This window comes from Ursus maritimus, unplaced genomic scaffold, assembly GCF_017311325.1.
Source record: "Ursus maritimus isolate PB19 unplaced genomic scaffold, ASM1731132v1 scaffold_7, whole genome shotgun sequence".
Taxonomy (NCBI): Eukaryota; Metazoa; Chordata; class Mammalia; order Carnivora; family Ursidae; genus Ursus; species Ursus maritimus.
The window spans coordinates 39,723,444-39,736,221 of NW_024426885.1; the positions used below are offsets into that span (position 1 = coordinate 39,723,444).

General features: G+C 52.7%; 1 protein-coding gene across 3 annotated transcripts in view; it reads left to right on the top strand.

The window, feature by feature from the left end:
* Positions 1-400: 400 nt before the first annotated feature.
* Positions 401-12,778, top strand: part of VSTM4 (V-set and transmembrane domain containing 4) — a 104,892-nt gene continuing 92,514 nt past the window's right edge. For all 3 annotated transcript variants that reach the window (XM_040624422.1, XM_040624421.1, XM_040624423.1), the window contains exons 1-2: positions 401-460; positions 7,847-8,245. In XM_040624422.1, the coding sequence (XP_040480356.1) occupies positions 406-460; positions 7,847-8,245 (454 nt within the window). In that variant the 5' untranslated portion in view covers positions 401-405. The remainder of the gene's footprint in view (positions 461-7,846; positions 8,246-12,778) is intronic.

Below are 12,778 nucleotides of genomic sequence, written 5' to 3' on the forward strand. Positions count from 1 at the left end.
CCCCAAACTCCAAGCGCCCTTCCCCTTGGCAATAACCATCTGTGATACAGAGACCGCAAAGCCCACTGCAGCTGTGCATTCCCTGCTTCCAGCGATCCCCTCTCAGAACCTCAGTTTTCTCATCTGTGAAATGGAGGGGGGGCGACAAGGAGCCCCCCCCACAGGTGGCTGGGCGAGCCGATGGCGGTGGGGGGTTGGGGGGATGAGGGGGGCCCGCCTGGCCCCGTGCGGCACGCGGCACCCAGCAGCCCGGGGCCAGCGCGGGCGGGCCGCGGGAGGGGCGGGCCGGGTCGGGGCCGGGGCCGGGGCCGGGGGCGGGCGCGGCACGGGGCGGGCGGGCTGGCGGCGGGGCCGGGCGGGCGGCGGCGCTGCTCGGGCGTCACAGCGCCGGGCGGCGGCGGGGAGATGCGGCTCCTGGCGCTGGCGGCGGCCGTGCTGCTGGCGCGGGCTCCGGCCCCGGGTAAGCGCGGCGGGGCCGGGCGCGCGGGTGGGGCGAGGGCAGCCCGCGCCGGGGAGGCCGGGGCTCGGGGCCGGGGCCTGGCGGGGAGGCCCTGCAGCCTCCCGGGCCGCCCCCTCCCCGTCCGCGCCCGGGGGGCCGGGGCTCCGCGGGTCCCTGTGGCCGCGCCAGCCCGGCGGAGCGCGGCGGCACCTCCCCGGCTCCCCGGGGCCGCCGTGCTGGGGCCCCCTTCCTGCCTCCGCCGGGCCCTGCGGCTCCGCAGACACTCGCAAGGGCCCCCGCGCCCTCCGGGGCCCAGCCTTGGGGGGCCAGATTGAAGCGGGGACGCGCCGGCCCTAGTTGTTGGTTTGTTTTCTTTCTTTCTCCATGACAGTCAGGACCAACAACTGGTGGCAGGTAGTGTGCAGCAGCAACTTTCCTCTACCGCTGCGGGGAGTTTCTCGGACCCCGTCGGAAGGGCTGGATCCGCCCCGGCAGCCCGGGGCTTGTCCGCGGGCGGTTTGCGAGACCAGGCCGGGTGAGACACGGTGTCCGCGCCTGGAAGAAGTGGGACCCTTTACCGGAGCCCCCTGCTTTAGGACAGCCTCTGCCCGCACTGCTGGCGCTCTCTTGGGGTTGCTGCTCTCACTTCTGAGTTGCTCAAGAAGTGTCTTTCTTGATTCCCGGAGCCCTGCCTGCCTGCCTCGGAGCTGAAGAGTCCAAGGGCTAGAATAATAGTTAATAATGAATAGTTCGATGGCTCTTACATTTCCTGGGTGCCTGTGGGGCCAGGTGTCCTGCTACGCATATCTCACTTCATCACAACAGCGCTTTAAAGTAATCAAGAGCAAAGTTTATATATGCAGGTGCCTTGCAAACATTCACTCAGTTTGCCAATAACCTTTGGAGGCGGTGCTGTTAGTATCCCCACTTTATAAATGAGGAAACTGAGGCCCCGGCCCGGGCATCGACTTGGCTGAAGTCACAGGCTTGTGAGTTGTAGAGCGGAGATTTGAACCCAGGGAGCCTGGCTCTGGACTGTGCTCATCCCGTCTAAGCTGTGTTTTGTAAGTAAGGAAGCGGATGCTCAGATTAAGTGATTTTCCAAGGGTGACCTAGCTACCAAGTGGTGGAGCTGACATTTGAGCCAGCCTAGATCAGAGTCTGAGGAGGAGGGACTTGGAGCACAGTGGGAAGAGATTCACCCATTGTCCCCTGGCTGCCAGTGCAGCGGGGTGTCTGGTCAATCTGAAATTGGTGCTGTGGGAAATGCGAGGTCTGACTGGGACATTGACTGGGATGGTTGGGCCAGGACAGCTCTGGTGGAGTAGCCAGCAGCCAGCAGCATGCAAGGGGGCACAGGGGTCCTCACCCCCCACCCCCAGGCGCCCTGACCCCCTTCGTGATCACAGGTGCTATCAAGGAGGGCACCCCCAGAGAGTGACTTTTGTGGGGGGAGTCAAGGAAATTTTTATGTTTTCGGGAGACTTCAGAAGCCTTGAGAGAGGCAATTCGGGATCCTTTAGAGTCTGCCCTGGCTGTGCCCAAGGCCACGCGGTGGATAATCATGACAGCCCCGCTTGTGTGGCATGCGCTGAACGCCACCCTCTGCTGAGCGTCCCCCCCTGACTCCTGGCCGCGATCCCCGACGGCGGGCCTGGCAGAGCCGCTTTAGGCTTTAGACGTGGGTCTGGACTCTTTACCGCCGCGCTTTCCCTACTTCTTGATTTGGGAGCAGAGTGGGACCTTAGCAGTTACTTGGTCCAACCCCTCATTTTACCAGAAAGGAAACCGAGGGGCACAATATTTACTAAAAGCCAAGCTGTGGTCCAGAGTGGTGGTTGAGGGTTGCCTTTGAAGCCAGTTGGCTGGTGTTCAAATTCCTCCTCTGCTGTGTTGTGCGAGCTTGAGCCGGGCGCTGAGTTTCTCTGCAAGGCAGCCCTTCTCTCTGTTAAATGAGGGTAATCATAGTATGAGGATCAGTTGGGAAAATAACCCTAAAACGCTTAGGACAATGCTTGGCATAGAGTGGTAGCCTTCATTGTTGGCCAGGGTCCTGTGTTTTTCCCGGATGAGAGCTGTTCTCAGGGGATGGGCTTCATGTGAAAGCAACGCCCCATAGGCTGGGTCTGGTAGCACTTCTCCTTGGTGCTTGATCCTTACAGGCTCCCAGTGCCATGGGTTTTTAAACAATACAATTGTATATCTTTCAGAGATTTATTTGTCATGAATTCAGACTGTCTTTTTGATAAGAATGAGATTTTTGCTGCTGAATGGTACCCACGATTTGCATTCTTTATGAATGCAGAAACTTCTGGCTAAGTGAGGTCAGGGAAGAAAGAGACCCTGGGGAGCTGAAGGCTGAGTTAATGACATAAAATTCAGGGCAGCAGCCAGAGGAATGATGTGAGTGAGTGGGAGCAGTTTCTTCAGGACAGAGAAGGAGTGAGGGCCACGGAGCCGCTAGTACATGGCTGGCGGCCATACCCACCTCTGGGTCCCAGGCCAGGTGGGTGCCTTGTTTCTGTTAGAAGGCCTACACTCCCCTGCAGCTGGCAATTGCCCTCTTCCACTGCATGGCCAGTGAGCAAGACGCTTAGACCCCAGAAATCCTATCTACAGGAAGTGAATTCATAGAGATGCCTGTATTTACCTACAGGCATAAGCGGCTACATAATTTGTGGGATCCAGCGTAACATGAAAATGTGGGGTCCCTGATTAAAAATTTCAAGAGAGTGACAGCAGAGATTAAGCCAAGTGGCAGGCCCCTCCATGTGTAGGGCCTTGGATGACTGTGGATCATACACCCAAGAAGCCTACCCTCCTCACAGGTCGGCATGTGTCATTTTCTGTTGCCCTCCCCTGCCCAGCTCTCAGAGCTTACAGGGTAAGCTTACGAGTATCAGGATTTTAAAGGTGTTTCCTCATTGGAGCCTACACTCACCTTGCCAGGCATCATTTTCCAATTTTTCAGACGAGGAAACTGAGGCTAATAGTACCGAGTTTCTAGCCCTGCTCTATTGAACACCACCCCCTGGCTCTCTGCCCAGCCCCGTCAGGACACTGGGAAGGCCCAGGCCGTGAGAATCCCAGTGCCCAGCCCACATGAGGGAGGGTTCCTTGTGGCCAGAATCCATTTTGCTCAGTTTCGTTCAGTCTCTTCCCTGCCAATGTTGTCATATTCTTCCTTCGAGAACTGGCCTTGAAGGGGTCCTTATTGGGGTCGGAAGTTCCCTCCTGAGATCCACTGGCAGGCCTGGTGGCTTTCTGGGCCATTGTGTGGTACCCTTCACTAGAGGACACTGTGCTTTCTCCTCCAGCCTGTACCAGGGTCCTCGTGCCTCAGGGTCTTTGCACAGGTGACGCCCCCTCTCTCCCAGGAAGGTCAGCCTTTGCTGCTTTCCTGAATTTTATGTCATTAGCCCCAACTCAGCCTTTAGCTCACAGTCACCTCCCCAGAGTCTCCTTCTTCCCTGACCCCACAGACTAGATCAGGATTTTGCCCTGATTTTTTAAAACTTTGCACCTTTTTTCTGTAGCATGTGACACTGTTTGTCATTCCTCCTGTGTTGTTTTCCCCCAGGACCGACAGGCCGCCTTGCCCACTGGACTGTCGGCTCCATGAGGTTAGGAATGCTGTCTTCTTTGTGCAATGCCTGACCAGCAAGTATTTGTGGGGTATGAACGAAGCACAGGCTGGGACAGAAGCTGGAGGAAGTGGAACTCTGGGTGCAGAGGTGCCTGGGGCAGGAGGTTTGGGGAGTCTACCTCCCACTTCACTTCCCTGCAATGCAGGGTCACAAAGCAAGAAATTCATTTCTTCTCTGGGCGAGAATGACTTTTTGACAATTCTCTGTCCTAGGCCAGGAGAGGGGAGCCCGCCCTGCCTGGGGGGTGACACCCATACCCCCCTGTCTTGTAGCTGGCTTGGCCCATGTTTGCTTGGCTTGCCCCTCTGCCCCGCACAGTGGGTGTATGCTCTGTCATTCAGACAGACCCAGAAGGGAAAGGCCTGGACTCCTACGGGCACTGCCTTCTGGTCAGCCTGACTCCATACACTGCTTGGTGTCACCCTTGCTTCCCACTGTCCTGCCTCCCACCTGCTGTGTTCTTTGCTGAGCCCTAGGGGGCCTGCCAGCTGCCCAGGGCGGGTGCTGTGTGATGCTGTCTTTCCTAGTATTTAACTAAACATCCAGCTCAGCGGACATCTGCTAGGCCCTGGGGCCTCCACCTGCACTCCCCCCTCCCCTCCAGGCCGGCACGGGAGCTGTGTTCGCTGGGTTTCAGCTAGCCATCTCCAGTGCCAAAGGAAGTGTGCTACTGGGAATACCTGGCATTCAAGGAGGGCTCATCGCAGCCCTGGGGACCCCTGAGAGCCTATGTCCTCTGGCAAAGCTTTACACCCCGAGGGGCCCTTGGCCCTGAATTTCAGTCACCCTCCACTCCTGCCTTTGAGTTGCAAGTGGGTGTAAATATCTGGGTTGGAGGCAGACGTAGGGCCAAAACGAGCTTTCCTGGGAACAAGGTTGTATGACTTGCTAGGGTTGTCAGAACAAAGTGCCACGGACTGGGGGGCTTAAACCACAGACATTTATTTCCCACAGCCCTGGAGGCCCAAAGTGTGAGACCGAGGTGTTGGGAAGGTTGGTTTTCTCGAGGCTCCCTGTTTGGCTTGCAGATGACCATCTTCTCCCTGTGTCCTCACATGGGCGGCCTCCTGTGCGTGCACGTGTCCGTGCCCAGAGTTCCTCTTATGAGGACACCTCACCTGTTGGGTGAAGGTCTTCATTTAAACTTAATCACCTCTAGAAAGGTCCTATCTCCACATACAGTCACATTCTGAGGAGTGGGGATTGGAGCTTCCAACATATGGATTCGGGGGCACAATTCAGCCCATAACGAGGGTCTTTGCACTTTGGTGGGAGAAGCGTGTGTGGACCACTTGTAAGAGAATATAGGGAAGATGAAGGCGGAGAGGTGCCCCGGTAAAGAGGAAAGGAGGGGTCCTTTTAGGCAGATGGTTCAGTCCGTTGGCTTTCCCGGGAGCTGCTGACTCCTGGTCTGAGCTGCAGAAGTGGAAGAGTTACTTGTTGGCCTCCAGGATGGAATCTGGCCTCCCATGGGGACTGAGCACTTGGCACATTCTCCTGGTTTCAGTCACTATAAATAACCCCTCCTTCGCGCGGCGTGAATAGGAGGGGACTGGGGTGTGGGGTCTGGGCTCTCCCATCCCACCCATCTTGTTTCAATTTCCTGCTTTCCCCAGTTCTCCCCTTGACTCCAGTGGGGGGCCCTTGGGGGCGGGTAAAGCTGGGCTTCAGTTCTGGAAGCCAGCTGCCGCTCTCTGCTGCTCTCCGCCTGTCGATCCCCGGGCAGCTGTTGGAGTGGGTCCGCCTGGTGTCCTGGCTGTGGCCCGTGGGGACTTCAGACAGGGCCTGAGCAGTCAGGAGGGACGTGAGCTAATTTAATATGGCGTCTGGGCAAGGTATAGGGCAGATGGGCGAGAGGCAGGGGGAGACAGCGGGGAGCATTTCCTCCTCTTTTGTCCAACATGAGCCATTTCTGTCACAGCGAGGTTGTTATTAGAGAATGTGCACCTTCCTTGGTTGCTGACGCCCCTCCTTCCGCTAGTATCTCCCTGGACTGGCTTTGTCCTTTGTCGCTGTAGACAGGGAAGGTCTCATTCTGTTCCACAAGGAGAGTCCAGCCCAGCGCTAACCTTTTTCTTGTGAATTTATGTCCATCTGTTTTTTGAGGTAACAAAAGAGTATCACGATGTGGTAAAACTGAATGGTGGCGCCCAACGATGTCTGTGTACTAATTCCTGGAACCTGTGAATGTTACCTTATGTGGCAAAATGTACTTTATGGATGTGATTAAGTTAAGTAAGGATCTTGGAGTGTCCTGGACTATCCTGGTGGGCCTGGCTTCTGAGACATGGGAAAGAAAATTCAAGAAAATTGAGCCTTCAGTCATATCTCTGGACATATTCAGTTTATGAACTCAACAGTGGAATCCGTATAGGAGGATGAGCTTATTGCCTGGACTTTCACCGTGAAGAATATTTTTCACATGAGACTTTCCCACCCTGACAGACACAGGGCCTCACCTTATTGCCTCACGGCCTCTTCACAGAGGAGGGTTCAAGTCTTTCCTGATCTATTTTTCATCCTTCCTTCTTGCTTACCTGCAGTGTTGGCCAAAGTTCAAAGCTTTTGGTGACCCTCACATCAGGTCCCAAGCCCCTTCATGTGACCAGAGGTGACATTTGGGGCTGAAAGCCATGGCTTGAGATGACCCCAGGGACTACTGCTTGTGTGGTGGGGCAGGAGGGGGATGGTGCTTGCTGCTGTTGGACAGTTGGCCGTGCAGGGAGAGGATATGGGACCTGGGGTGAAGACAGCCCTGCCGTCAGGTTTCCTGTGCGGAAACACCCTTTCTGGGCTCTGCCTGCCAGCTGATGGCTTCAGCGGTGAGCTCCAGGGCAGGACGGATGCACTGCTCGGTCCCTGTTGTCACCATGTAGTGAGTCTCCCGGGGAAGGCCTCTGTGTGAGGTCTGCTGGTCTGGCAGCTCTGGGTGGGTGTTGGGATGGCTCCCTCCAAGGTGAGCTTGGGGGGGCAGAAGGGCAGTTCGGGAGGGGCAGCCCTTGGGGTGGATCTAATGAAGAAGACAAAGGACAGGAAGTAGTAGACCAGGTCTGGGATTTTGGAGCATCTTTCGAGTTGTCGGGGGTTCTGCCACTCCTCCCCGTTCCTGGGCTCATTCATTCTTTAGTCCCGCACTGCAGCTCTAGGACCATGGACCGCAAGTCCGCAAAAGACTTAGAGCAAGAAACCGAGAAACCTCTGCTGTTCCAGTTCCTTGGTACTAGTCAGTGCCTGCCTGACCAGCACTGATACTCTGCCTTGGTTACAGTGGAAATAGCTGAGACCGGGCAAGGGGCTGGGAAGGGCAGCTCCTGGACCCACAGCATTGCCAACTCAGGCAGGGGATGAGACTGATCAAAATTGGACCCTGGGAGGCAGGCTGGTGGATGGGATGCAGGCTGGAAATTTTTAACAGATTCCCCAAACCCCAATCTTTATGTGAAATTTCCTGAATGTTAAATGTCAGTAGCTAATTAAGGAAAATTTCCAACTATGTCTGGGCCAGGTGGTCAGTGGCATGTCACGTGGATGGGATTGTCCCGTGAATGAGGACGTGGGAGCCCACGGAAAACCCCTGTCCCTGCCATGCTCCAGAAGGAGCCCTCCTGTCCAGCACAAAGGCACAGAGTGAGCGTGGAGGGGAGCAGGGTGGCCTGCCCCTCTGGCCACGCAGATGGCTCCTGGAGAAAAGACGCACTGTGTGTCCTTCTGGGGAAGGCCGTGGCCATGCTCATTTTCTTCCTTCCTTTTTCCTCGGCAGAGGTGTGTGGGGCCCTCAATGTCACCGTGTCCCCAGGGCCTGTGGTCGACTACCTGGAGGGGGAAAATGCCACGCTTCTCTGCCATGTCTCCCAGAAGAGACGGAAGGACAGCTTGCTGGCCGTGCGCTGGTTCTTCGCACGGCCCGACTCGCAGGAGGCCTTGATGGTTAAGATGACCAAGCTCCGGGTGGTGCAGTACTATGGCAACTACAGCCGCAGCGCCTTCAGGCAGAGGCTGTGCCTCCTCGAGGAGAGGCGCGGGGCGCTCTACACGCTCTCTGTTTTGACCCTCCGGCCGGCAGATCAAGGGCATTACGTCTGCAAAGTCCAGGAGATCAGCAAGCACAGGAATAAGTGGACCGCCTGGTCCAATGGCTCCTCGGCGACAGAAATGAGAGGTGAGGGCATATCTGTTCTTTGCGGAGAGATGGGGGACAGATCAGTGGTCCTCCCTCTCATCGGTGAGAGGGCTCTGCTGGGCTAGAATGCATCTGCATGGCCGCTGTGGGCCCTGGCCATGTGATCCAGGCTGTGGGAACGAGGCTAGATCTTTCCTTGGACACTGGGGCTAACATGAAAGGAAGGAGAGGAAGGAGCAAGTGCCTGGCCCCATCCTGCCCAACCTGGCCCTGGGCAAAAGATTGGACGGGCCATGCGTGTGCTTTGCCCCCAGCTCAGGGGGCAATCAGCCTTGGTTGCTCTGGCTGCAGGGTGCTGGGCGTCCACGGCGGGGAGGCAGGCACCGGGAGGTCCTGATGTCAGTTTCCAGGCCCCTGAGCAGGGCAGGCTGGTGGCTCTGATCTTTTGCCCAGAGGAACTGATCCAAGTCCCAGGCAGCATCTCACTGAGAAAATCATCCGAGTGTGGGCAAAGGACCAGAGGTAGCCCTCCCTTCCTGGAGAAAGATAGGAGGCATGGGCCATGTTCTGGAACATCTTATCTACCAAGCACCATATTTGAAGGTTATCGTTTTTTATCACAAATGTTCTACAGTTTTAATAAGACTTTCTATTGTGTGCTAAATATTGCATTTTTGATTGCCTTGAACTTGAATTTGGTCTAGTACAAGGTAAAGAGGATCACAAAGTAAAGCTGATGGTCCCAAGTGTGAGAAAGAATCTAATTTTATTATATATGTGTAATACAATATTGAAGGCATTAGTGATGTTATTTTGACAAACTTTTTTTGAAGGGATAAAACTCAGTTGTGAAGAGTTTTTTTTTTTTATGGAAAGAGAAAGGGTATTTTTAATATCCTGCATGAATAAGGGACATGTTAAAGTAGATAATTTATGTAGGTAGTGGTTAGTACAACTTTATTTGCCTTTGGTGTTTGCTCATTATAATGTTCTTAAGCACGGAATGATGTATTATCTGAAATGTGCACTTTTTCTCCCTAAGCAAATTCATTCAAGAAAACAAATGACTATTAGTATAAATATATCTTTTGGCACAGAAAACAGAAAAATGCATCAGATGACCAAGGGCCGAGGAGGGCATCCACTCTGAATATCACTCGGCTCTGAAACATAAGATCTTATACATGTCCTTTTTGTTTTTATGTCGCAGTATATTCTGGAACTGTGCACTACGTCTCTCGGTAGTAAGGACCCTGTGCCAATTAGAATAGATGAGAAGGTTGCCTGCATTCAAGTGCTGTCATGTAGTTCATTACTTAATGTGAATCTACTTTCAGTGAGAGAAGGTGGGTTCCTTCTAGAATGTTTATTGAGGTATGTGCTCCCCGAACCTGAGGTGGTTCGTAGGTTTCACTGGAAATACAGACCCTTGTCCTACTTCTCCCCCTTCCCCTGCCTCCCCTACCTCCCTTCCTCCTGTTGCCTCTCTTTTCTCCGAACCTCCTTTCTCTTCTTTCTCTCCTTTTCTTTCCATCTCCTGGTCCTCCCATTTCTGATTCTTCCCCTCCTCCCTCTCCGTCCCTTCACTTCCTCTTTTCTTCCTCCTCTTTTCCCTGTCTCTGTCTGTCTGTCTCATGCTCACCCCCCACAGGCCCTGGGAGTGGTTTTAATCTCACAGCAGAGCTGGGCCTCCTGGGCTGTGTCTGTTCTGCCTCAGAGCCTCTTGCTCCTCGTCCTGTCTCAGCCTCTGAGCCTCTTGCTCCTTGTCCTGTCTCAGCCTCTGAGCCTCTTGCTCCTCGTCCTGTCTCATCCTCTGAGCCTCTTGCTCCTCGTCCTGTCTCAGCCTCTGAGCCTCTTGCTCCTCGTCCTGTCTCAGCCTCTGAGCAGGACTGTGGTTTTCCAACGGGATGATTGGAAATCTTAGGAAGGGATGACCATACCTTCTAGAACGTTCCGTGTGGGCTTCAAGGGACTACACCGGGAGGTTAAGAAAAGGTGACTCTACATAAATGACCTGAGAGCAGACAGGCTTGTTTAGGTTGGAACATGTCCGCCCCAGGCTGCGGGGAGCTTGCGGAAGCTTGGCTCACTGTCCTTCCTGGGCAAGGCAGGGAACAGGCCCGTGGCTCCAGCCTCCTGGGGCACCATTCCCCAGGCCCTTTTCCTTGCTCATTTCCAGGGGCCTTGTTTTCCTAAATCTTCACCTCATATTAATAATTGTTATATGGAAAACCAGAATAAAAACAAACACAATGAAAAGTTCTGTGGGCAAATACTTTTGGCTTATAACACTGAATAGCTATTCTCAGAAGTGTTTTCGGAGTGAGTCCCTTTCCTCCTCCGGGCTGCAGAGTCCCTCTGTTCTAAGGAACTCACTTTGCTCTCCTTCCTGCAGGCTTCACAAGCCATTCACAGGAGAGGGGAAATTTTCTTGGGAATGTTTTTAACACTACCCCTCTCCCCTACCCTTGACCACGGACTGTGGTGCTCTCCTTGCGTTGCTCTTAATGTGAGAAAAAATTGCTGGTCTTCCACTGGAAACTCCCAGGAAGAATGGTTGACACATGTGTTTTCTCCTCTCACTGTTGCAAAAGGAGGTTGACTCGTGCTGTGTACAGGGGGGTGGGGGGGTGGGGGGTAGGGGATGAGGGGTGGTTCCTGGCACAGCGCAGGTGTTAACAGCAGTGTAGCCTGGTCTCCACATGTTGGCTGTTTCCTATTGCAAAAATAATATAGTTCAAGTAGGGAATATATGAAGAGATACTGAAAGGGTTTGAAGAAGAAAATAAAAATGGCTTGCAATATCTCCACCCAGGCCTAAGTTGACATTTCAGTGTAGACCCTCCCAGTCACTTGTGTGCAAATAAAAATTAAGAACCTAATTCCACTCATACCGCAAGTACTATTTTCTGACTGGCTTTTCTCGTGTTACTAGAGTGTGCACGGTTTCCCATGTTGTTAAATGTGCTTCCGTCGCGTAATTTTAATGGCAGGGTAGTATTCCAAGAAGGGGATGTATCACCATTTATCTTTTCCGTTACTGTTACTGGACAGTGAAGTCGTTCGAAATTCTTGTCAATAAATCTCCACAAATCTCCCTGCCTTTAGAATAAAGTCCTGGAAATAAGATTGCTGGGTCCAAAGGTATATTCCATTTAATGACTGATACAATTTAGATTGATACGATTTAAGGAGGTGAATTGACCTGTAGAGTCGTTCACGAGTTTATATTCCCACCAGCCCTGACCATGCCTTTTTCCCATGGATTGGTTCTATGTAATGTAGACTTTTTGGAGATGAGGAGGAGGAGGAGGAAGAGGAAGAGGACTATGAATGCCTGGTATACAGTTGACCCTCAATAAGTATTTGATGAACGAATGAAATGGTCTTTGATAGCCCTTCTTGCTACCGATACTTTGAGGTGGGCAAGACTCGGTGGGTAATTTACCTTCTCTGGGACAAGTCACCTCTCTTTCCCTTGGCCTGTTCTAGTTATACATCTCATTCGAGGCCCTTGTCCATCCTTCCTCTTTCCTCAGGACTTCCGTGTGCATGCTAGCCCACAGAGATCTAGCTTACATCCTCACGTCCTCAGGTGCACTGCCGTCCCCCGAGGTCATCGTGGTCAATGGTGTGGTCTGCATCCATCAAGTCTGTCGTCTTTGGACATTGCGTGCACACCCACACCCATATATTCCAACAACACTACACTTCATGCTTTACAAGCATTGCCCATGATATTATTTACACTTTTTGTAATTGCTATTACATAGCCAGACAACACCAGCCTGCATGCCATCGTTCCCCTGGTGATGAAGTCTCGCGAAACTTCTAATTCTTCATTAACACAACAAGTGCTTCAGTGAACATCATTCTACACATTTTCAAGTGCATCTTTGGGATTCCTGGAAAGAGAATTGCTGGGCCTAAGGCCATGCATATTTAAATTTTTAATAGACAATGCCCGTATGCTCTCCAAAAAGATTTTACAAATTTATACTCTGACCATCATTGCATGATAGGGTCTATTTCCCTGAAGCCTCATTACCAATGGATATTATTAATCTTTTTCATTATTTATCCCAATGATGGGAAGAAGAATATTTCATTGTTGTTTTAATTTCGATTATTATATTCAGCACAATTTAATTTCAATTATTGTATTCAATTATTAGTGAGGTCGAACATCTCATCATATGTTTATTGACTGTTTAAAAAAATTTCTTCTGTCAGGGCGCCTGGGTGGCATAGTCAGTCAAGCATCTGACTCTTGGTTTCAGCTCAGGTCGTGATCTCAGGGTTGAGGGATCGAGCCCTGTGTTGGGCTCTGCACTTAGCATGGAGTCTGCTTGGGATTCTTTCTCTCCTTCTGCCTGTGCCCCTCCTGTTCGTGCTATCTCTCTCTCTCTCTCTGTTTCTCTCCCTAAAAATAAATAAATCTTAAAACTTGGGGTGGCCTGGTAATGGGTATTAAGGAGGGCACATGTTGGAATGAGCACTGGGTGTTATATGCAACTAACAAATCGTTGAACAGTACAACGAAAACTTATGATGTACTATATGCTGGCTAAC